The 22,477-nt window shown below is 46.4% G+C and overlaps 1 protein-coding gene across 1 annotated transcript in view; it reads right to left on the reverse strand.

Annotated features, from left to right (window-relative positions):
- ADAMTS9 (ADAM metallopeptidase with thrombospondin type 1 motif, 9) overlaps window positions 1–22,477 on the reverse strand; it is a 211,816-nt gene that overhangs the window by 15,143 nt on the left and 174,196 nt on the right. Inside the window, exons 31-38 of the mRNA XM_006893839.1 lie at window positions 19,738–19,908; window positions 15,104–15,298; window positions 13,213–13,345; window positions 12,932–13,026; window positions 12,735–12,829; window positions 12,521–12,654; window positions 8,962–9,053; window positions 234–338 (exon numbers count right to left, since the gene is read on the reverse strand). Of these exons, the coding sequence (XP_006893901.1) occupies window positions 234–338; window positions 8,962–9,053; window positions 12,521–12,654; window positions 12,735–12,829; window positions 12,932–13,026; window positions 13,213–13,345; window positions 15,104–15,298; window positions 19,738–19,908 (1,020 nt within the window). The remainder of the gene's footprint in view (window positions 1–233; window positions 339–8,961; window positions 9,054–12,520; window positions 12,655–12,734; window positions 12,830–12,931; window positions 13,027–13,212; window positions 13,346–15,103; window positions 15,299–19,737; window positions 19,909–22,477) is intronic.

Here is a 22,477-nt window from a genome sequence, read left to right on the forward strand (position 1 = left end):
CTCTGGACAAGGCTGTCTTTTTCAGGGACCCTGTGCTCAGGTCTGGAGGAGGAAGTGCCCCCAGGTGAGGCAGGTTTCATTGGTCTGCGCTCTCCACCTCTTAAAACAACCTCCTACCACGCCTCCCACCTAACACTGTGCAAAACAGCTTGAAGGGACAAAAAAGCACGCTCATTTCTTTAGTACTATCACGTTGTCATTGAAACTCAGTCCCCACCCAACTGTAACCTTACCGGTGACTTCTTAATGTCGGAGACAGCATAATTCCCCTGTGATATCCACCGGGCAGAGTCTGTTAATGACAGGCCAGTTCCGTAAAGGTTAATGCTAAAACGACCCTGGAAAAAATGACCAAAGAAGACAATTTTAAGTCCATGTGACACTCCAAGCCAAGGAAAAAAGCCTATGAATGTTCTCAGAAAGAAGAGGATAAGGTTAGAATGTTGTTGTTATGTGCCATCAAGTAGCTTGCGACTCATAGTGACCTTATGTACAACAGCCCTGAGCCCTGCTATACTGTCCCAACTTTACTGTCTCTGACACACCTACCCTCATTACCCCAGTCACTGCATCAATCCATCTCATTTATGGTCTCTTTCTCTTTCTCCGTCCCTCTACCCTTCCAAGCATGATGTCCCTCTCCAAAGACTAGTCCCTCCTTGCAACATGTCCAAAGTATGTCAGACGAAGCTTCAGAATCCTTGCCTCCAAGGAGCAGCCTGGCTTCACCCTCTCTAGAACGAACCTGCTTGTTCTCCTGGCAGTCCAGGGTATACTCAACACTAATTATTGAGCTCCACTCATGCCAATCGCCTAGCCGAGTCTGGTAATTTACACCTATCACCATACCGAAAGGGGCAATATTTACAAACGGGTAAATTGAAGCTCAGACAGGGAGCTCTGGTGGTTTAGGTGCACTTCTAACCCAAAGGCGTGCAGTTCGAATCCACTCGATGCTCTGCAGTAGAACAATGGGAAATCTCCTCCAGTGCAAACTATGGCCTGAGACCCTGCTAGAGGGTCAGCTAGGGGTTGATACCAATTCGATGGCAAACAACAACAACAACAACAAGATCCAGACAGGATTGCTGATGGTGCAGAGGATTAAGCATTGAGCTGCTAACAAAGGAAGAAGAACGAGGAGGCCGTGTGGATCCCTGGAGATTTCCAGCCTCAGAAACCCCACCAGGCAGCTCCACTCCGTCCTGCAGGGTTGCCCTGAGTCAATCAACGTGATGGCCATCAGCTCACAACTGCCTGACTTCAAAGTGCCTGCTCTCAGCCATGGCTATTCGGCTTCCCTAAAGCAGCAAGCCCGATGCTGCTCACAATTATCAGATTCCTTCAGGGACAAAATGCCACAGTGTAATTTTTCTAACAAGATCTTGCTGCCAAAGCTTCCCAGCTTCCAGCTCCCCGCCGGGATCAGGACACCGCTACTAAGCACAGCAGGGTGGGACTTCAAAGGGCCGTTCCTGAGGACGGCCAGCAGAGGGCACGCGCGGCCTGCTCAAGGCTGCCCAGGAAGCCGGCCACCTTCCCAGGCCAACAGAGACTAGGTATCACAGAGGGCTCCAGAGCTCTTATTTTATATTGGTTTGCTCATAAAGTTTGTCTACATTGCGCTCCACACTATCCTTCATTCATATTGTGTCTCATACAATCATTACCATGCGTTATGTTTTATAAAATCAATCACCATTGGATCTTGCCCATCATTATCCAATCTGGACCCAGGATTCTTAAAATGTGGCCTCAAGGGTTAGACAGTTCTTTCCAAGGAAAGGGTCCAGCAGAGAAATCCTCTTTTTCTCCATCTGTCTGTGTTTCCCAGACACCATTTCTCCCCAAGGCTTCTTCGTGTCCTCTGTTTATGCTGAGGGGGCACCTCTGACCATCTGGGGCCCTAATACAGGTCGTCCTGGTTATGGACCCCCAACTTGCAGACAATTCCACTTGCCTTTAACTTGAGGCCACTTGTACCCTCACTCTGAAACCAGCCGTGCTCACCACAATGCCATTACAATCACCTTGCTGTGCTTTGGGATTTTTCTTGTGTTCAAGGCTAAATAAGATTCTTTGTGCACCTGTTCTCATTTACCCAAAAATTCAACTTAAACATTTACTTAAAGACACAGCTGGCTGGCAATGTGAGGCCTCCTGTGCTCTGCAATGGGAGTCCAGAAGTTCTGCATCAACCCTTGTGCTTCATCCGCTTCAGACCTTTGTCAATCTTTCATAAAACAAGGTGAGTGGTGAGGCAGATGTGTATGAATTAGATCCTGGAAGCCTTTTTTTTTAAGTCTCTCAGAACCTCAGTTTACCCATCTGTAAAATGGAAGCTAATGAATACCCCACACAGTACTCGAGTGAGGATTAAACAAAATTGTGCTGTATTTACCTCTCTGTGGCTGGTCCTTAGCAGTTAACAAACAAACAAACCAGATAGTTTCTCATTGGAAATGTTAGTTTTACCTCACCGATGGTTAGGAATCTTAGTGTGAGCCGGGACTTGGTATAGTTAGGCTTTTTTGTCCTGGTTGGGTTGCTAACCAAACGTCCAACAGGCTGGAAAGAAAGATGGGCCATTTCCTTCTCTAAAGAGTCACAGCCACGCAAGTCCAATGGAGGGTCGTTAGGAATCAGAATATACATGAAAGCGGTGTTTATTTTAGTCTAGATATTTCATAGATTCTGAATGGATACTACATCCGAGCACCTTTATCAAGACATCTTTGGTGAACTAGGTGTGAGAGAAACTAGATTTCCTTTCCATTCCAGGTCCACAAAGTGTTGCTAACTCCCTTGGGAACCTTAGGTTCCTTATCTGTAAAATGGAGGCACAAAGACTATCTACTCACAGAAATAATAAGACAATTTAGATATACACTCGGATCTAAATTATAAATTATACATGTATAAATGTTTCTCATTGCCAACCAGTTGGAACTGACTCCTAGCCGATCCTCTAGCTGACTGAAGGCTGCTCACTGGCGTGCACCACCAGGGGGCGTGGCCTTTAGGTGAACAGTGCCAATTTAGTCTCATGTAAATCAGTGCTACATGACTTGCGGCAACATCTAGACACACTGTTAATGTCATAACCTGGGGACAAGGGTGCCACTGGCATCGACCTAGCAGACAGACCAAGGATGCTGCCATCACCAGACAGCCCACACTTGCCCCAAATTCCCCAGCCTCAAACGACAGGTGCAGAAGATGGATTTATGTGAGAATGTCAATGTCCCTGCTTGCTTTTAGTGTGACCTCGGGTGAGGTGCTTAACCTTTCTGAGTTCACCTGTAAAACCCTTCAGTAACATCTCGACAGCACTTAACAACAACAACAACATCTGAACTGTTGTAAGATATTGGCTCACCTATTTTGGGCATGTTGTCAGGATGGGCCAGTCATTGGAGAAGGACATCATATTCAGTAAAATAGATCTAAGGTCAGTGGAAGAGAGGAAGACCTTCAACAAGATCAATTGACGTGGTGGTTGCAAAAATGGGCTCAAATATGGCAGAGACTGTGAGGTGGTAGTGGGAGGCAGGATTTACCTGTCCTGTGTGAGATCACCAGGGGACAGAGCTGAGCCGATGGATGGCATCTAACTACCACACTTGGTGACTAGATGGGCATTAGCAAGACCACAGGACCAACCTCACTTCCTGTCAGTCAATACATAATATTTTCTTGCATGGACCCACAGCTGGCCCTCCAGCAAGCTTCTAGAGGCTGTAAGTTGAACAAGAAGAGATTGCCTGTCTTTCTTTCTTGGAACAATTAGTGGATTCGAACCACTTGCCTTTAGGTTGGTAGCACAACTACTTATTCATGAGGTCACTAGAGGTCCCCAAAATAGGTCACAGTTTTTTAAATATATTTGAAAATCCTTCTTCTGTCAGTACTATCCAGATGTAAGTGATCACTGTTTTTCTGGGTGCAGGTTTGTGATTACAGCAGCTCCGAGGCCCAGAGACCTCTTGTTCAATCTCCTCAAACACTGGGTCTGGTACAGCGTGGCTCTGCCTGGCCATTTTCTTATCTTTCCATCACCCCTGCCTCCAGCGGACCAGCCTGGTGTCTGGAGTTCACTGCACCCAGGCAGCTTCCTCTCCCCTCCCCCTTCCTCCTGCGCCCCACTCGGCCTGCCAACCCCGTTGGACTGCAGAGCTGGGCCCCATCTGCAGCAGCACCAAGTTCCTAGAAGGCTCAGCCCTGTCGCCCTGACCTGGCTCCCCGCCTGAGCACAAACACCTCTTGCTGCTCTGGGTGGCCTGGACCGGACCAGTGCAACAATTACTTCCGGTACATCTGCCTTCTCAGAGGGCGGAGACCAGCAGGGGACAGGCCATCTCCCTCCTATTCCTTCTTCTGCACACTCTATCTGATTAATCTGTTGTTCTGTTTGCTGTGCATCAGAACCAATTCATAATTGACCCTCAATAGCTTTTCTGAGGCTGAAATCCCATAGAAGGAGACTGTCCATCTTCTCTCCCGAGAGCCACAGGTAGATTCGAACCACTAAAGAGCGGTGGCCTTTAGGATAGCAGGCAACACCCTATTATCTAGTCAACTAGAGGAAGAGGGGCCTGAGCTTTTTCTAGACCACTATTGCTCCTAAAAGCTTCTCTCTGTGAGGTCAGAAGAGCACATGAATTTCATTGACAAGACCATTCATTATTGTTGAAATAGATAACTAGTAAAACGTGTATGAACATCTAAGGTGCGGGGAGTAGAGGGGTGAAGATGGGGGAGTAATCATAGGGCTGCACGATTTGATAGGTGGAGGGGTGGGTGGGTTAAGGAAATGGGAAAGATCCAGTGTGAAAACAATGTTCACAAACTTTGTAAGTAAACCAGGATAAAATACAAATTCTATTTTTTTTTTAAAAAAGAATACGTACTGCCTCCTTCTGCTATTTCAAAAGAGTGACAGTGACTAGAATCAACGCATACAAAGCTTCGCTGAGGATGCACCTTAGACCAAGTGGGATCTTGCTCTCTGCACAGAAGAAATGCTGCTGAAATCTTACCTGCAGACAATATAGACAGATATGCCTGTGCTCACGGGCCTGACTCAGACCCTGGGAAGTCAAACCCAGTCTTGGCTAGGCACAGCAGTTTGGGGTGGACAAGCCACCCAACCTGGCTACATCCATTTCTTCACCTGTCCAAGGGGCATGCTGGGTGCTGGGGCTATAAAAGGGAGCAGCCACGAGAATGTGGGAAACAGCCTGACAGTTCCTCAGTCAAGCTGAGAGAATTAGCACAAAAAACCAAAACACCAAACAGAACAACCAAGCACCCCAAAAAACAACTCCACAGCAAATTCACCATTATCTTGTCAGTTCTGATTCAGAGACCCACAACGGGGGTCTTAACAAAAGGGATTGCTCACTTCCCCCACCCCCCTCATATTGGCTGGTGGACTCAGACCACAGAAGACACAAGGCCTCTTGGTTCACAGACAGCACGTTCTGAACTACGCCACCACACGGCCCAACAATTCCACTCCTGTGCAGGAAACAGGAGACAGGGCATGTTGCTAAGAGAGGTTATTCCTTGGGGAGGGACGTCATGCTTGGAAGGGTGGGGGTATGGCGAAAGAGGAAGATTTTCAACCAGGCAGATTGACATAGTGACTGCAGGAGTGGCCTTGAGTGTGTCGGTGATTGTGAAGTTGGCACCGAATAGGACAGGGTTCAGGTCTGTGGTTCACAGGGCCACTGTGAGTCATACTCGACTCAATGGCACCTAACCACATGTTCACTGAAGCATAATCTACAAGTTAAAAGGCAGAAACAACCCAAATGTGAATAAGCAGAGGAATGGGTAAACCAATGTGCTACAGTGGAATACTACTCAGCCATGAAGAGAGGTGAAGTCTGGAGACGCTCTAGACAGGATGGCCCTTGATAACATCGTTGTCCTTGTTGGTAGCTGTTACTGAGTTGACCATGACCGTTGGCGACAGATCTGAACCTTGCCCCATGTGGGCCATCCTCATGGCCACCTCTGCCATTCTCAAGCCCACCATGTTGTATGAACTAAGTCAGACATGAAAGGACAAATATTACATGATTCCATTTATATGAAAGCCTTGAAGAGGCACAAGCACAAGGAGACCAGTGTGTTCCGTGGCTAAGGGGGAGGGTTGGATGGCGAATGGGAATCTTCTGCTTAGGGGACACAGAACTTCTGGAGAAGGGGATGAAGAAATTGAAAACAGAGAACGATAACGGTTGTACAACATAGCGACTATAATGTCACTGAAGTGTTCACATAAAAACAGTGGAAATGGTAAAACGATTACATATATTTCACCACAGTGAAAACTAAAAAAGAGAAATTCTACTTCATGGGCTGCTGAGCAGATTAGATGCTGGACCAGCTCAGAAAAGTATCTGAGCATAGTTAATGCTACTAGTAATAGCAGCATTGACAGCAATACTGACCACACACCAGTACGTTTACTGTGGCTAGGACCAAAAGAAAGCCATTCTGGTTATCTCCTGTGGTGAGGGCTCACAGAGAAATGAGCCTTAATGAGAAAAGCATTCTGCAAAAATGGAAATGAGTGAGGAGGAAAAAGATTCTCACAGGGCCACCGTCATGCTTTTATTTCTGTGTCTGTACGCTTGTACTTTCTTTACACCGTTTACTTAAAACACGCACGTCATTCTTCAATATACTTGGTGCTTAATAAATATCTCAAGAATTGAATGGTAAAAGTACCGATATGGCTGGGGGTGGGGGGAAACACAAATTAGCCTCTCACTGGCTTTAGATTTTCTCATTTAGCAATTGCCACAGTGCCAAGATTTAACAAATCAATCAGTTTATTTGTCTTTGAATTATTAAAATAAATGAATGCAAATTACCTTTCATTTACTTAAGCTTCCCAAAGGATGTACACATAGAAACAAGAAAATCCTGAGCCATTTGAAAAGGCACGACAGGCCCAATCTCTTAACCAGCCGTTAAAGCACAACTGATATGGCTTCGTGTTTGAAGTCTGAGTGTTCTAAAGAAACTGCACTTCAAAAGTTTTCCATCCCCGGGTGATAGAGGAAAGGCCCTTTCCCCATTATGGCCTTTGTTTATTTTCTTTCTCCCCAGAAAGCTTCCTTTTCACTTCTCTCAAATGTTTAGCAATGCTCTTCTAAAGCTGGGGGCTGAGAAAACACTTCTTTAAAAGCAAATTCAGATGTGTTTGTCTTTGGAAGTTTCTGGCCAGGAGAGATTCTGAAGGCTGCAGCCTGCACAGCACCAGGACCTGGGAAGGCAGGAAGGCAAAGTGGGGAATTTCATAGGCCCAGAGTTAAGCAGCAGCTTTGTGGAGTCCTCACGCGAACCCAAGACAAAACTGGGCCAGGTTCTCGTGTCCAGAATTTACTCATTCCTTCTACATGCCCTGCCTTCTAGTTACAGAACCCTCTCGCAAAGACAGATTTTGCTTTGCTAAATTGGCTTCTGCTGCACTGAGCTTCTGTTAACGGTGGTGGCTTAGCTGGACCAGGGGAACGGGGGTGCTTGCCCAGTACAATGAGGGTGACCAAGGCATGGGAAACTGAGTTGGCAAATGTTTCATACAGAGTTCACAATAACAATAATAATAAATACTGGAGGGGGAAAGGTTGCCCCAAACCGACAATTACAGTAGATTTCAAAAGCCAGTCTAAACTTCTCACACCTCTGAAGGGGGGAGAAACAGGGAACTACTGTTTAAAAGATATATATGATTAGGTATTATTATCATGACAAGAGTTCAGAATGAAGACTGCGTAGTGGAGTGGACTTGGGGGGAGGGATTGTATAACAAAGAAAGAATTTTTCTTTTACTTTTCAAGGAGAAGAACGAATTGGGAGGGAGGGGTGTGCAGGGAGAAAAGTGCAACAATGAATGAATGGAAATCCAAAGTCTCTGTAAACTTTCATGAAAATGTAATAATAATAATAATAACCCCCTCCCGAAAAAAAGAACAAAACCAAAACATGTAGAGAGAGGTGACTTGCTTGTTCTGCTGTCCAGCAGGCCAGCAGAAGACTGCCCATTTACAGGTTTTGGTCTGAACACTGCACAGTTCTAAAGATCTGACATGGGGCTAACGGTTGAGTCCATTACCTGCAGAGCCTCTCCTATATATGCCCACATGCCTGGACAACTTTTAGAACTATTAGATGGGCTGTTTATCTGGCTGTGACTTCTGAGGGTAGAAATTCCTCAAGAAATCCACATTTTCAAGCTTCCAGTAAAAAGGATGGCATGTGGCACAAAAAGTTTGCTCTCCACAAAGTTCAGCGACCCACTGTTAGGCTATTCTCGAAGCTTTTCTGACTCTGATTAAGCAGTCAAGTGAAACTGACTGAAATACTCCAACTATTAGATTCTCCAGGTCTGAGGTGTTTTGCTTACAAAGTGATAAAAAAAGTCATGTTTTATTTGGAACAAAATTAGAAAACATGGGAAAGGTAAAAACAAACAAACAAAATGTCTAAGAATGATACTTCCAGCACCTCCTGTTAGTATTTCGGGTTTTTCCTCCCAGATTTTTATCCATTTAAACATAAAAGCAAACAATACTGAGACACTGATGGAGTGCATTGTTTTGCACTTTCTTTTTTGGTCTTAACCCCATGAGTGGTTTTTCTCTACCATGTGACATACACACAATTTTCAGTGGCTGATGGTGTGTGGATGTGGGATTTCAACAGCCAATAATGTGCCTTGCTCCCAACTATCCACTGGGCCATAGTGCATGTGAAATTGGTCTTGAGATGTGCATTTACACCATGGACAGTGGCAGATACACAGATCACAGTGACTTCTCTTTTTTGTTTACAGATACGCGCTCACTAGAAATCAACTATTATTGCTTGTCATTTACTGCATGTGCCCTGGAAAATATGGGGGCGGCTGGAGCAATATACCAGGGGCACTTGGCCAGCTCGTACCTGTGGACACCTGACAGCGCTGTAGCAGTCCCCGGCGGTGGCGAAAGGGACGGGATGGCCTTCACTGGTCCTGGCAAACTGTAAGTCGGTGGCTATGGGGTGGAGACAGGGTAAAAATAGGAGAAGCAGTGAGCATGGGAGGAAGAAGTGGGAAGGAACAGAAGGATATGAGGTAGGGGGACAGAATGGGAGAAGAATAATAAGAGGAAAAATGAAAGAGGAGGAGGGAGAAAGAAACTATCCCAAATATGATCAGTGAACAAATGGATCCAGATGTTCACTTGCCATTTCGTTACATGTGTGCTTCTAGAACTTTGTTTCCTGCATTTTATCAGCACCGTCTTCTCAGAGGATGGAAGCCCCAAAGAGGGTTTTAATGACTTTGGAATAGATTTCTACATAAATAAATACATGAATCAGTGTGCTTAAATGTGAGGTAATTGAATGGCTGGGGAACCTCCTGGAACTCTGAAGCAAAGGCTTAGGGACCAGGGATCCGGGCCAGAGACACACTTCCAGCTACCGAGGACTTCCCCTGAGCTTTCCGCTGTCCTCCCGTGGCCTGGGCACTATTACTGCCAAAATGTGGGGCAATTAGAACTCACATCTTGAAATTATTATTGGTAATTTCTCAAGCTTGGGGCAAGCTTGCAGTTTGTTAAAAAATGTAATAAGAACAATACTGCCACAGAGCTTGTGTTTTTAAGCCTATTGCTGAGTTCCTGAGCCTAGTTTTACAAATGACAGGCAGATCAGGAGGAATCAGACATTGTCTGCTGGTAAATTAGGGCCAGAGTTGGGTCTTCCCTTTTGATTTGTCTTTCTTCTTGGTGGGGGCTGATGGTGGAGCAGAGTAGAGGGGTAGAGATGGCAAGGGTGCTTTGCAAAGTCAAAGGCAAGCTAGGAAAATATGCTTATATGGGAACATATTTCCCTGGCCAGATCTTATTCATTCTTTAAAAACTTATCTGAGAAGAAAAGAAACAACCACCCACCTCCTCTAGGAAGCCTTCCTAAGATTCTCCTGGCTCAGTTAGGCAATTTTTTGAGGCTTCACCTCACATATTTTGTGCATGTTACTTGGAGGGCCTATTCCTTGGAGAGGGACATGATGCTAGGAAGGGTGGAGGGTCAGCAAAGGAGAGGAAGAACATTCAGGTGGATTGATGCAGTGACTGCTGAAATGGGCTCTTGTGTATCAAGAAGTGTGAGGATGGCACAGGATAGAACAGGGTTCGGATAGAACAGGGTTCATAGTTTTGTTAATACTTGACAGCATACTTGACTTGACTGCACCTAACAACAACAACAACAACAGACTTTAACTTTATCAGGGCTGTGAACAATTGATGTGTATTTGATAAGCAGGTCAGACTGGGAGTCACTTGAGAGGAAGGGCTACAGGAAGCAGTCTAAGACATGGTGTGTTATTATTTCGTACCTGGGCATTCAATCTATGTTTGTTAAATGAAATAGCAAATAATAAAATAGGAGCTAATTCTCTACGATCTGGAGATGGGAAGACCTAGACGGTACCCACCTACCAATACTGATTGATCTTATGGAGATCACAGAAAGTTCTGGAGAGACATGAAGAAATATAGATAAAATCAGCAATTGTAAACCAGACTTACTATTCTGATAGAGACTTGTGAAACCCTAAGATGGTGACCATGAGGCACCCTTCAAATTTGGGGCTGAAACTACCCCCAGGGATCCTCTTTCTGCTGAATAACAACCCTCTAAAGTAAACAGCAACATCTGCAAGGTTGTGCCTCAGAATAACCGACCTCAGGAGACCAAGGGGCAGCATTTGTCACAAAACAAAGCTCGGGAGGTGGGAAGGGGCAGGAAGGAGGAGCTTGGGAGCCAGGAAGCCAGGGAGGAAGTGGGAAGGGTGCTGTCCGTGCATCAGAGGGATTGTAATTAATGTTATGAATAACAAAATCTGTACATAGTATTCAATGGAAAATGAGTTTGTTCTGTAAATTTTGGCCCAGCCCACAATTTTTTATTTATTTATTTTTTAAAAAGGTGTATGCTGAGTGCTGACTGTAGTTCTGTCCTTTGGAAAAGCAGTTCTGACACCACCTCCCATTACCACCATTCTCCCCCAATAATGGTGACTCGTGTTCTATGTGTTTCTCATTTAGTTTGGGCAATCATCCTAATTACCTCAAAAGGTGGTTGGTTAGTCTCTGGTTGGGATGAACAGCTAAGCACGTGGCTACTAATTGAAAGCCTGGCAGTTCGAATCCACCCAGAGGTGCCTTGGGAGAAAACTCTGGTGGTTTTCTTCCAAAAGACAACAGCCACTGAAAATGCTACAGAGCATATTTCTACTCTCAAACACACGGAGTCACCTTGAGTCGGGACGGACTTTCCAGTCTGGTCTACTACTCACAGAATCTGCTGTTAGAATGGGCACGCAGAGCTTGCTTCTCGCTGGTCTGCTCTGTCTCTTGGAACGGCAGAAGGAGGCCCTGATCTTCTGCATGGTTTACTTACTGCTCTGACTCACAATCAGAATCCTTCAAGACTCCACGGCTTAATGGGAGGAGACCTGCCCCAGAGCCACTAGTGGATTGGAACTGCTGGCGTCATGCACTTTTCTGGTTAGCAGTGCAACAAGCTATGGCACCAGAGTTCTGTGTGGAGACAGAGCTTGGCCTCCCTACTCTATAAGGAAACAGACCCTTCCTCATGTGAGATGCAGAAGGCCTAGACTTTGGCTGGAGTCTCCTCCTATGTGGAGAAACTGCAGACCCTTTTCTTTAGAGCTAATCTGTTGAGCTGAACACAGTTAAAAGTATGCTGGTACAAATCAAGTTTCATTTACCTCAAGAGAAAAGCCATGCACTATTACAAGTATAATGTTAATGAAGAAAATTTAATTATTCATTATTCTGTTTTTCATCTTTTGGAGGAAATGTGTTGAGCTTTGTTTGCTGTCCTTAGCCACTCGTATGATTAACGCCCCTCAGGAAAAGGCAGCGGTGGCCTGTGTATGCCGTCAGCTTTTGTGCAGGCTGGTTTCAAACAGGTGATTTTGTGCTCCATTTTTCTTCTGTAAATGGATGATTGGATGAAATTAACTCTCTCTTTCTCTGTGGGTGTGTGGATGGGTACCCAGGTCTACGCATTGTGCTAGGGGGAGCTGGCTGGAGTGAATGTTGCTAAACAATCTCTTAGCTGCAGGGTTTTATTTTTGTTCCTTCAACATAAAACCTCCTGCAGCTACCCTGGCTTTTCCTAATTCTTCCATGACCTGAGATCGCAACTGAGGTGTCATATTTTCTGGGATGCAGCCATGACTCTCCAGGTCACAGCGGCGTCCCTTTAACAGGCTTCCTTTCTCTTTAAAGAGAGCACTGACCCCGGGCAAGCACTTTCTTGGCACCGGGAACATGGCAGAAAGGCCAAAAAAAGGGAAGTCCTTTTTTGCTGTAAATGGATGGTCCGCTTTGCATCTTGTCTGTCTTTGCATCCCGAGCCCCTGGCCCCTAGGTAGCCTGCAGGACTTGCTTGCTCACCCCACAGGTCACCCCTCCTCACTTACTGACTATGTGCATGGTGGCCAGGTCTATCCTGATCTTCTGGAAGGTGGAAAAGCCCGCTGCTGTGTAGTCCTTCCGGCACTGGCAGTCATCCCGCCGGCTCCCGTTGTAGGGACACTCTGTCGGATTGTGCAGTCTAAACAGAGAGAAGGTCCTATAAGGATGGGAAGGCATGGCCAGGGATTGCCAGCCATCTCTGCACCTGCACACACTTACCTGTGCCCGTAAACCTCAGAGAAATTCTCAGAGTCACCATGGACCAGCGTCACATACTCTTTGGGGCGGTCCGAATACATCCCGGCACAGAACACCTGAGAGAGAGAGACCAGTGAGCCGTGAGGAGCAGTCAGAGGTAGGACAAGGAGAGCTGAGACCACACACACAAATGTGTAGAAATGAGGACCAGCAATCACCTTCAGGAGCTTTCCTCTAATGAGCAAGAAATATTCACCATCTTCGTTGGCACCGTTGAGTCGTTTAACCTCCCTGCAGTTCTGGGGTAACTCACCTAGAAAACACAGCACCAAAACTGAGGTGTGATGTTACTGTCAGTCCAGACACGCACTTAGAAAATGAGTCACACTACATTTGTCTGGTCCAGGATACTGTTCCTTTAACAACAAGCATGCAAACAAGTCAACAAAAAACTCGGCTCTTCCTGCTAGAGAAAGATGGCTTCTGCAGGCCAGCTTACAGTTGTAGATGTTGTGGCAGGTTTTCCTTTCTTCCGGCTTCAGGTCAATGGGGCAGAGGTGGCTGGGCTGGTCCTCGTTGGTTAAACACTGCACAGATCTATGCATCACTCCAACACCGCAAGACACCGAGCACTGGAAGGCAAGCCAGAGATGGGTGTGGACGTCAGCCTGGACACACCACACTCTCTGCGAGGCCTGGACACACGTTCTCTATAGGGCCTGGATGCACGGGCTTAGCGGAGCCTGAATACACAGGCTTCACGGGGTGCAGCTGGGGGCCTGCTTACAGGTCCAGGGTGTGGCTGAAAGCAAATAGCTGCTATTTACTGAGTGTACCAGTTCCTGTGCTAAGCTGTGCTAAGCTCTAGGAATACACATTTGTACACCAAATTCACAGCTGTGCAGTCTCTTCTGACTCATGATGACCCCTTCATCAGGGTTCTGAGGTTGCCAATCTTTATGAGACAAGACTGCTCATCTTCCTCCTATGAAGTGCTTTGGTGGATTTGAACCATTGACCTTTGATAGTAGCCCACCATGTAACAGAGCACACCGCCAACCTCATAGTAACACTCTACATTATGTGGCTTTTACAAATGAGACACCGGGGCTCAGATACTAAGTAGTCTGTTCAAGGTCATAGTGGATTCAGGATTCAAGGCTGGACCCCTTTCCACAGGCCACTTGCTCCGCCTGATCCCTTTAAAAGACTGAGGACGCCATTACCCCATTAGTCCTGTGCCAGGCCCATGGTCATTTTCTAGGACAGTCCCTACATAAACTATGGTCCCTTTCTGTGCTCTGATACAATGACATGGGTTTGACACAGAAGATCTAGAATGTAAGCGGGAGCTCTGGGGGCGTGGCTAGCAGCTTAAATCCACCAGTGACTTCGCAGAAGAAAGGTGTGCAGTCTCCTGTGTGACTCACAGCCTTGGGATCCCAGTGGGGTCAGATATGAGTGAGTTCCACCTCGCCCCCAATGGGTTGTTTGTTGACTTGGGAAGGTTGAGACTTCTCAGCAGGGCAACAACTAACACCTCTGTAACTCTTAGGCCCTGATGGAGTCCTAAGTGCCTTATAAACACCTTGTTGTTAGGAGCCCCGAAGAATGACTCATAGCAACCCAAGAACAACAGATCTGAACCCTCCCTGTTCTATCCCGAGCCATCCTCATCATCCACAACACACCCCCAACAGCTGCAGTCATTGTCAATACTTCTCGTTAAGCTTGTTAAGAGTTTTCTTCTTTTGCCTGCCCTCCCACCATTTGAAGCATAATGTCATTTTCCAAGAAATAACCTCTCCTAACAACAAGTCCAAAGTATGTGAGTGAAGCTTTGTCATCACGGCCTCCAAGCAGCATTCTGGTTACACCTTCCCCAGGTAAAAACCTGAATCTGCGTGAGGTGGAAATCTGTCAGAGAAGGAAGATCAAAGTATTTCCCAGAAACAGAAAGAGAAAAGCAATGAGAACATGTGGGACACAGAGGAGCAAAGCAGTCCTGCCAAGTTCTGCCTCTCACAGGTTTCAGGTCAAATTTACCCGTTAATACAACCACCCATTCTGTAGATGGGGTGTGTGTGTGTGTGTGTGTGTGTGTGTGAAGAGAGAGGTGCAGAATCTCTACAGCTTGCCCAAGCCATGCAATTGGGAGTAGGCAGAACCAGGCAGGACAGGCTGTGTGACTGCAGGGTCCTCCCTGTAAGCACCGCCCCACCCTGCAGACCAGACACAGGCCCTGGTAGCCCCCCATCAGCCCATTTCAAACTGAGGATTCTGGCTGCTCAGAAGGGGAGCGACTGGGAGAGCAGGGCAGGCGGAATGTTGCAGCAGTGCTGCTGGGATCCCGCACCTTTCAGCCTCAGGGCAGCTCTGGTCTTACTTACGCTTCCCCAGTTGCCGACTCTCCAGGTGGCCGAGACCGGGCATTCCCGCAGGTAGCAGGGGTGGACGCTGGGGGGCTGCGTGCCCGGGCAGTTGACGGTGGTCTGGTAGCTGTACTCATAGTTCTCCTTCCCAGTGTAGATCTCGCTGCACGAGACCAGCCTTTGTTTGTAGCCCTTTCCACAGGTCACTGAGCACTGAGAACAGAGGGGTTGAGAAGAGAGGTTCAAGCGGCTCCCCAGGGCAGCCCACAATAGGCCCCTGACCTCCCACAATAGGCCCCTGACCTCCGAGCGGAAAGCTGACCCCGTCACAATGCTGCTGAGCGCTCCCACTTTATTAGTTTATTTATTCATTTCAGATGACAGGCCCTGAGCACACGGGGGACATGCAACCATATATGTCGCCTTCTGGGATCCAGGCTTCCACTCTGTCTCCTTGGCCCCTGCTGGAGGCCTGGGGCACCTCACCCCTTGGAGGGATTTCACCAAGTGAGGAGCTCTCACCATATGGATTGGCACATCTTATCCTTCCAACCCTGCTGTGACAGTGTCTACACTGGGGAAGAGCGGCCGGAATTCTGAGTGAGCAATTCAAGCCTACTGCCAAGGGGGATGTCTCAGGAGAGGTCTCCTTCCCCATTGAGGCTTTCTACATTCTACTTTCTATATATCTGCATTTCTGCATTGCTCTCTGTCCTCCATTTAATGCCCTACCCCTTTCCAAGTTACATATCCTGGTTAAAATGCTATCTTCCTGCTTTACTATCCAAGGGGATGCAAACAGTGTGCTGCATTGTTAGGCAAAAGGTGGGAAGTTCAAGTCCACATGGAAGTGCCTCAGCAGAAAGGACTGGCAATCTACTTCTGAGAAGTCAGCCACTGAGAACCCTCCAGAGCAGTTCTCCTCCGACATGCACGTGGGGTGGCCCGGAGATGGAGTCAGCTTGATGAGAGGTATTAGTAGAGTGCTCTATCCCGTTACCTTTAGGTGGTCAGTTAATGCTTATCCTAACTGAACTGATCCGTTATTCAGCACACTTCTGTGGTGGGACAGTTAATTGATTATAAGATTTTATAATACATTCAAATTCCCTAGTTAAGGATTTCTCTAGCTTGTGCTGGTTTTTTAAAGCTCTGTTCCTTCCCTGTCTCCCTCAGAGACTCTGGCACTAGCTCTAGCTTTCTCTTCCCCCCAATATCACACGGTGTATGTGAAGCACCAAGTCTCTGAAAGGCAGCAAAACGGCTGTATATGTTATTATAACGTTGGCATATGACACTAAATATTTCTTAAACTCCACAGAATTTCACAGATTGACAAAGAGTGAATCCTAACATAAACAATGGATTTTCATGACTAACAATGGATCAGTATTGGTTTGTTAACCATAACAAATCTAACCCACTGAAAAGATGTCCGGCTTGGAAAAGTAGAGGGTCTGTGAAAGAGAGGACGATCACCGTTGAGAAGGGCTGACACAGTGACTGCAGCAAGGGGCTTGAGCATGGTGGGACTGTGGGGACGGTGGGGACCGGGCAAGGTTTCCAGCTGCTGTGCCCTGAATCGCTAGGAGCTGTAGCTGACTAGACAACACCTAGGCATAACATGCATAACACGGACAACAGCAGAAATTGTGTGTGTGTGTGTGTGGGGCACATTAAAGCTGTATTTAATGCATAATTTTTCTGTAAGCAGAAGAACAGTTCAAAAAATGAAGTATTAAGAAAAATGGAATAAAAATTCATATAGCTTTGATGATTTTTTTCTTTTCCTTAAAGACAATACCATTAAAGAGCTGGCCAACCCTTGCAAAGGTGTTACCTAAAATTATGGTGGTGCATCAGCACCCCGGGTGGTGCTTGTTTACTAACCAAAAGGTTGTGGGTTTGAATCCATCTAGGGATACCTTGGGAGAGAGGCCTGGTGATCTTCCTCCTCTGAAAGAGCACAGCCCATGGAAACCTGCTGGAATACAGTTCTACCCTGCCTCTTTGTGGGATCCTTGAGAACCAGCATTGAGGTGACAACAGATACTTAGTTTTGGTTGTATCTGTATCCTCCAGACCAAAGTTTTCTTTGGGAGGGTCTTCTGAAGTCCTGAAGCCACAGACAGCACATGCGCACAGACACTTATACTTTTTCTGGATTGAAGGATCTAAAGGGTGTATACTGTGTCTTTTGTTTCCTCACATCTTCTAAGGTGTTGCTTGAAGTCACACTGTTCTCCTGTCTTGTAGTTCATTCAGGGAGAAAGCTCCACTTGGAGAGATCCCAGAGGCTGGGAGAACAGGCCCAGCCAGAGGCATAGAGTGGTCCAAGCCTTCTCAGCCACTAGCTGGGCCAGGACATGTTCTGTGAACAATTTCTTCCTTCTTTGATTGCAGCTGTTTAAATGGTCGGGGCCCCATTTGTCAACAGACCAGGGGAGAGCAAGGCTAGTTCATGGTGTTGTCTGCCTGGATAAACGGCCAACCAGCCCTCTGCCTGGCCATGCTATGGGCATCCTGAAGCCCCTAACTCAGGGCTTGCACATACTGATTTCAGTCTGTAGGGATTTAACGGACAAGGCTGAGAAAGCAAATGCTGAGCCTGTTACCCTACAAAGTAGGAAGGAAAGCAGCCCAGGGATCCTTTCTATGGGGAGTACCATGAGAGAAAGGTTACTTTTTTTATGAAACGAAGTGCCAAATGTGGTCAGGCTCAATTCTGAAGCCACCACAGCTCTGAAGAGAAACTGCAAAGACTAGACACCAGTCAGCAGCACTGTGAAAATGCTGACTGTCCCCAGTGTCCCTAAACCACATCAGACCAGGCTTTCGGAGCGTAAGAGGCAGAACCAACTGGGAGAGGTGAACACCTCAGGAGAGTGACACCATGTCCAAACACCCTCCGTCACCCCCAACCTCGGGAGCTGAGGCGCCTAGAACTTAAGCTTCAGACCCAAAGTCCTGGGTGATTCTGAAAGCTCATTTGGATTCCACATGCTGCTGGCTGGTCAGCAGTGGTCTCTGCTGTGGACCATGTCTTCTCACCACTCCCCAGGGGCCTGTAGTACTGGGCAGGGCAGACCAAGAACATGTGGAGTGTGTTAGGGCAAGACTCCTCAACCTCAGCATCTTCTGAGCTGAGTTCTTCTTGGTGGTGGGGCTGTGCTGTGCCCTGCAGGGTGGTTTGCAGTGTCCCAGACATCTCCCCACGAGATGCCCCCAGCACAGCCTAACAATGTCTCCACATGACCGGGAGTTCCTGCAGGGGACAACCACTGGAGGGGGAGAGGGGGGACGTTAGGGCCAGCTTTAGTGAGGGAACCATGCAGTGCCTGATGCAAACATCGGCTAAATTCATCCTTTTAACATATAAAATGCCTCCTATCAACTTTGACATGACTGCGGTGATAGTGAGCACATAATCCTAAAGCTCTTTAGCACTTTTGCTATAAGCTTGAATGCTTCCCTTTCATAATTTTAAAATTAGGGGAGAGGGGTAAATGGCAAATTAGTTTGATGTTCTAGATCTTTCAATATTTGGGGAAATTGTAACATTTGAAAAAAGAATATTATTATTTTTGTATTATTTATTATTAGGTGCTGTTGAAGCAACTCACAGCAACTTACTATACAACAGACTGAAACCTTGCAAGGCTGTTACCATTGGTTCTTACGGTAATGATAACGATACTGGTTTACTATGATGACTAAAAAGCATTTACATAGGCAGTGTGTGTAAGAGGAGATGAGAAAGACTCTTTGGATCTTATTAGAAGAATAATTTTGCTCTTCCAGATCTGAAGTTATGAGCAGATAATCCGTATCTGGTGCACAGTATTTGGTTTGCTCGCAAAATGTTTCAAACAAAACATGTGAGTTTATGTAGTGAAATACGACATATCATATGAAAGTCTAGAGGTCTGACTTCTGAAAAATTCTATTTATCCACACCAGGTGCTCCTCTCTGCTTGGTCTCCCTGGTCTGGAAGGCAGAGAGCCTGCTCCGTTTACAAAGCTCATTTGTCTCCTCTCTCTGATGTCTCCCTGACTGTAAATTTTCTTTTTTTTTTCTTGTTAGATTTCTTCAGGCACCTGCAGGTATTCTAAGAACCTGACATACTTTAGACATGTTGCAAGGAGGGATCGGTGCTTGGAGAGGGACGTCATGCTTGGGAGGGTGGAGCGAAGAGATGAAGACCCTCGATGAGATGGATTGATTCAGTGACTGGGGTAATGGGGGTAGGCGTGTCGGAGACAGTGAGATTGGCATAGGATACAGCAGGGTGTAGGGCTGTTAAACATAGGGTTACTTACTATGAGTCGCAGGCAACTTGATGGCACATAACACCACCACCACCAGTCTCTGTGTTCATGAAATCCTTCCTAATCAGACCAACAGGACGTTAAGGGGAAACACAGGACATAAAGGTGGCAGGGAGTTTAGAGGCCATTTCCCACCTGCCGTTTAGTTTGTGAATGTGAGAACTCTGCCCTGTTAGGCAAAGGGACTGACTTTCTTTGAGAGCACACAACGACCTGGGACAGAATTGGCAGGTGCAGCTGAGGTCAGGCATCCCTTGCTCTTCTCATGACGCTCCCCTCAGGCCATGGTCGATCTGAGGGTGGTTATGGCCCCCAGGACATACCTCTGACCATTCTCCTGTGATCCACACGTACTCGCAGGGCTGTAGGCTGCAGCTCTCGTGGTCAGCAGGCCGCTGGGCCATGTCACAGTGCACGCCATGAACCTCGCCCTGGCCTTCCTCCACACACACCACCTTGCGGTACCTGGAGCCGTCCCCGCAAGTCTTGGTACACTGTGCAAGACAGACATAACCAGATTTGAAGTGGAAAGATGACATTAAATCACGCTATTACAGATTCTTGTTGTTCACAACAGTTATGTCTCCACAGACACTGAATTAGTGAAGGGGGAACCAGCCTGGCTGCGTCTCCACTGGGAATGTGTGACCTTGGAAACACCGTGAGTATTGATTGTGGAGTTGCAAATAAATTTTAGCAAGTAGACACTACCTAAACCACATGTCTCCGGAAACCCTATGAACTTTGAGAAATGTCACTAGTTGTGGAGGGGCTTCAGGCCTTTGGTTCATAGGGTTGCTATGAGTCATGCTCGACTCGAAGGCAATCAAGAACAACAGATGAATCTGTAGTATGGAATCTCTAAATAATGAGGATTGAAGAGTTCATTCACAAGACAGGAACAGTGCTGTTTTGTAACTGGGCTTTAAAAAAAAGATGAGTTCTCCGATGATTCAGAGAAGTCTCATAGTCCTAAGGGAATGTTATTGTTATGTGCAGTTGAGTCACCTGCAACTCATAGTGACCCTGTGTACAACAGCCCTAAACCCTACTCTATCCTGTGCCAATCTTACTGTCTCTGACACATTTACCCCCACTACCCCAGTTACTGAATTAATACATCACGTTGAGGACCTATACAGGTAGGTAAATAAATACATATCATTGATTCTATTTTAGTGGGAATGATTTCCTCCTCTCTGTTCACTTACATAAGAGATTTGTTGCAAAGGACCTTTAAACTGAGCAAGGACATCACTTTGAGGACTAAGGCACACTTCACAAAAGCCATATTCAATCACCTCATATGCATGTGGAAGTTGGGCGGTAAACAGAGAAGACTGAAGAAGAATGGACACTTTTGAATTATGGTATTGATGAAGAATACAGAATATACCAAGGACGGGCAGAATAATTGTCTGAAAAGAAGTGTAGTCAGAATGCTCCTTAGGAACGTGGACAGTGAGACTTCATCTCACACACCCTGGGCACGTTCTCAGAAGGCACCAGGCACTGGAGAAGGACATGATGCTGGGAATAAAGCAGAGATGCAGCAAAGAAGAGGAAGAGTCTCTGTGAGCTGACCTGGTGCAGGGGCTCCAGTGGTGGGCTTGCGGGCAGCAGTGATTGTGCACATGCTATGGGGCTCGGCAGTGTTTCTATTGTATAAGGCACTGTGAACACGGAGAAGCGAGGAGCTGGAACCACCTTCCACTGTACACGGCGCTGGGAGTATGTGGCGCTGGGAGCTGGAATCAACCGGGTGGCTCCCAGCAGCTCTCTTCACAGTGCTTCCCATTCTCACTTGTATCCCAGACCCATCTGCGGACTGGTGAATACTGCTGTGAGCTTGGAACATGCATGTGCACATTTGAATATCCCATTCTCATTCTGAAGGGTATATATCGGTGCTGCCAACCCAAAGGTACATGGTTCAAACCTACCAGCTACTCTGCGGGAGAAAGATGAACAATCTTATTCCGGGCCATTTACTGCCTTTGAAAACCCATTGGAGGGTCAGTTTCAACTTGATGGTACATAACAACAATAGGAGTACTTAGGAGTATAGCTGCTCAGTGGTATGGTCTATCTTTTGTTCTTTAGGGATATAGAAAGAGTCACTGGTCTACCCTTACTAGGACAAATCCTTTGCTCCTAAGCAGTGGGAATCTTGAGCTATGTGTGCTAGTAACACACTTCCATTTCTATGCTGTAAAGTGATTTCTAACGTTTTGGGGGTATGAATGTGACTCCTACATACTGTGAGGTGAAAATGGAAAAGTAAATCACTTGAAGTTGGTGCCAGAGGCTGGCTGAGTCCAGGGCTCTAGTGTGAGTAAAGAAAGATAACAACCCAGCTAATCTGTGCTGTGTACATGCGTGCTGAAGACGTAACGCCTTATGCAAAATAAAATTCCTTTGAGAAGTTAGTTCTCTAGAAAATGCATCATTAAGTGACTAAGAGAAGATCATGATTACCTAGTTTGTTCTTGTTGTGTACCATCGAGTCAGAATTCCCCCATAACTGACCCTCCAGTTAATCACAGGGGAAGAGATTGCCCATCCTTCTCCTGTGGAGAAGCTGGTGGATTTGAACCACGTTCTTCGAGATTGCAGCACAACTTCTTACCACTAAGGCCACCAGAGCTCCCTGTTACCTAGTACCCAAACCTAACTTCAAGCTGCCCGCTTCCCTTCTTGTATTTTTACAACCCACTCAGCTTATTCTGCAACAATAAGTAACAGTGGAAAGCAGAAAAGCAGTGTTTTCTGCATACTTCATGCTTGTTAAGTGCTTCTCCCTTGGTCTTGGTGAATGGTTAACCACAAGAGAAAATATTTTGTCAATGCTGTTGGGAGCCCTGAAATAAAAGGGGAGTTGGGAACAAAGATTTGCCAGTGGGAAAAAGAAAATCAAGAAGCCTTAGCTGGAATACTACTTTTAGAAAAATTAACCTAAGTAAATAAGTGACTTGCTGGGAGCTTTGGATTAACAGTGGCTCTGAAAATCACGTAGTAAGGATTTTCTTCTGGTGTCTTAAAGTTTAACTAAGTTACTGTTTT

The sequence above is a fragment of the Elephantulus edwardii genome, unplaced genomic scaffold (genome assembly GCF_000299155.1).
Source record: "Elephantulus edwardii isolate Elephantulus edwardi_28Jun2011 unplaced genomic scaffold, EleEdw1.0 scaffold00132, whole genome shotgun sequence".
NCBI classification, from domain to species: domain Eukaryota; kingdom Metazoa; phylum Chordata; class Mammalia; order Macroscelidea; family Macroscelididae; genus Elephantulus; species Elephantulus edwardii.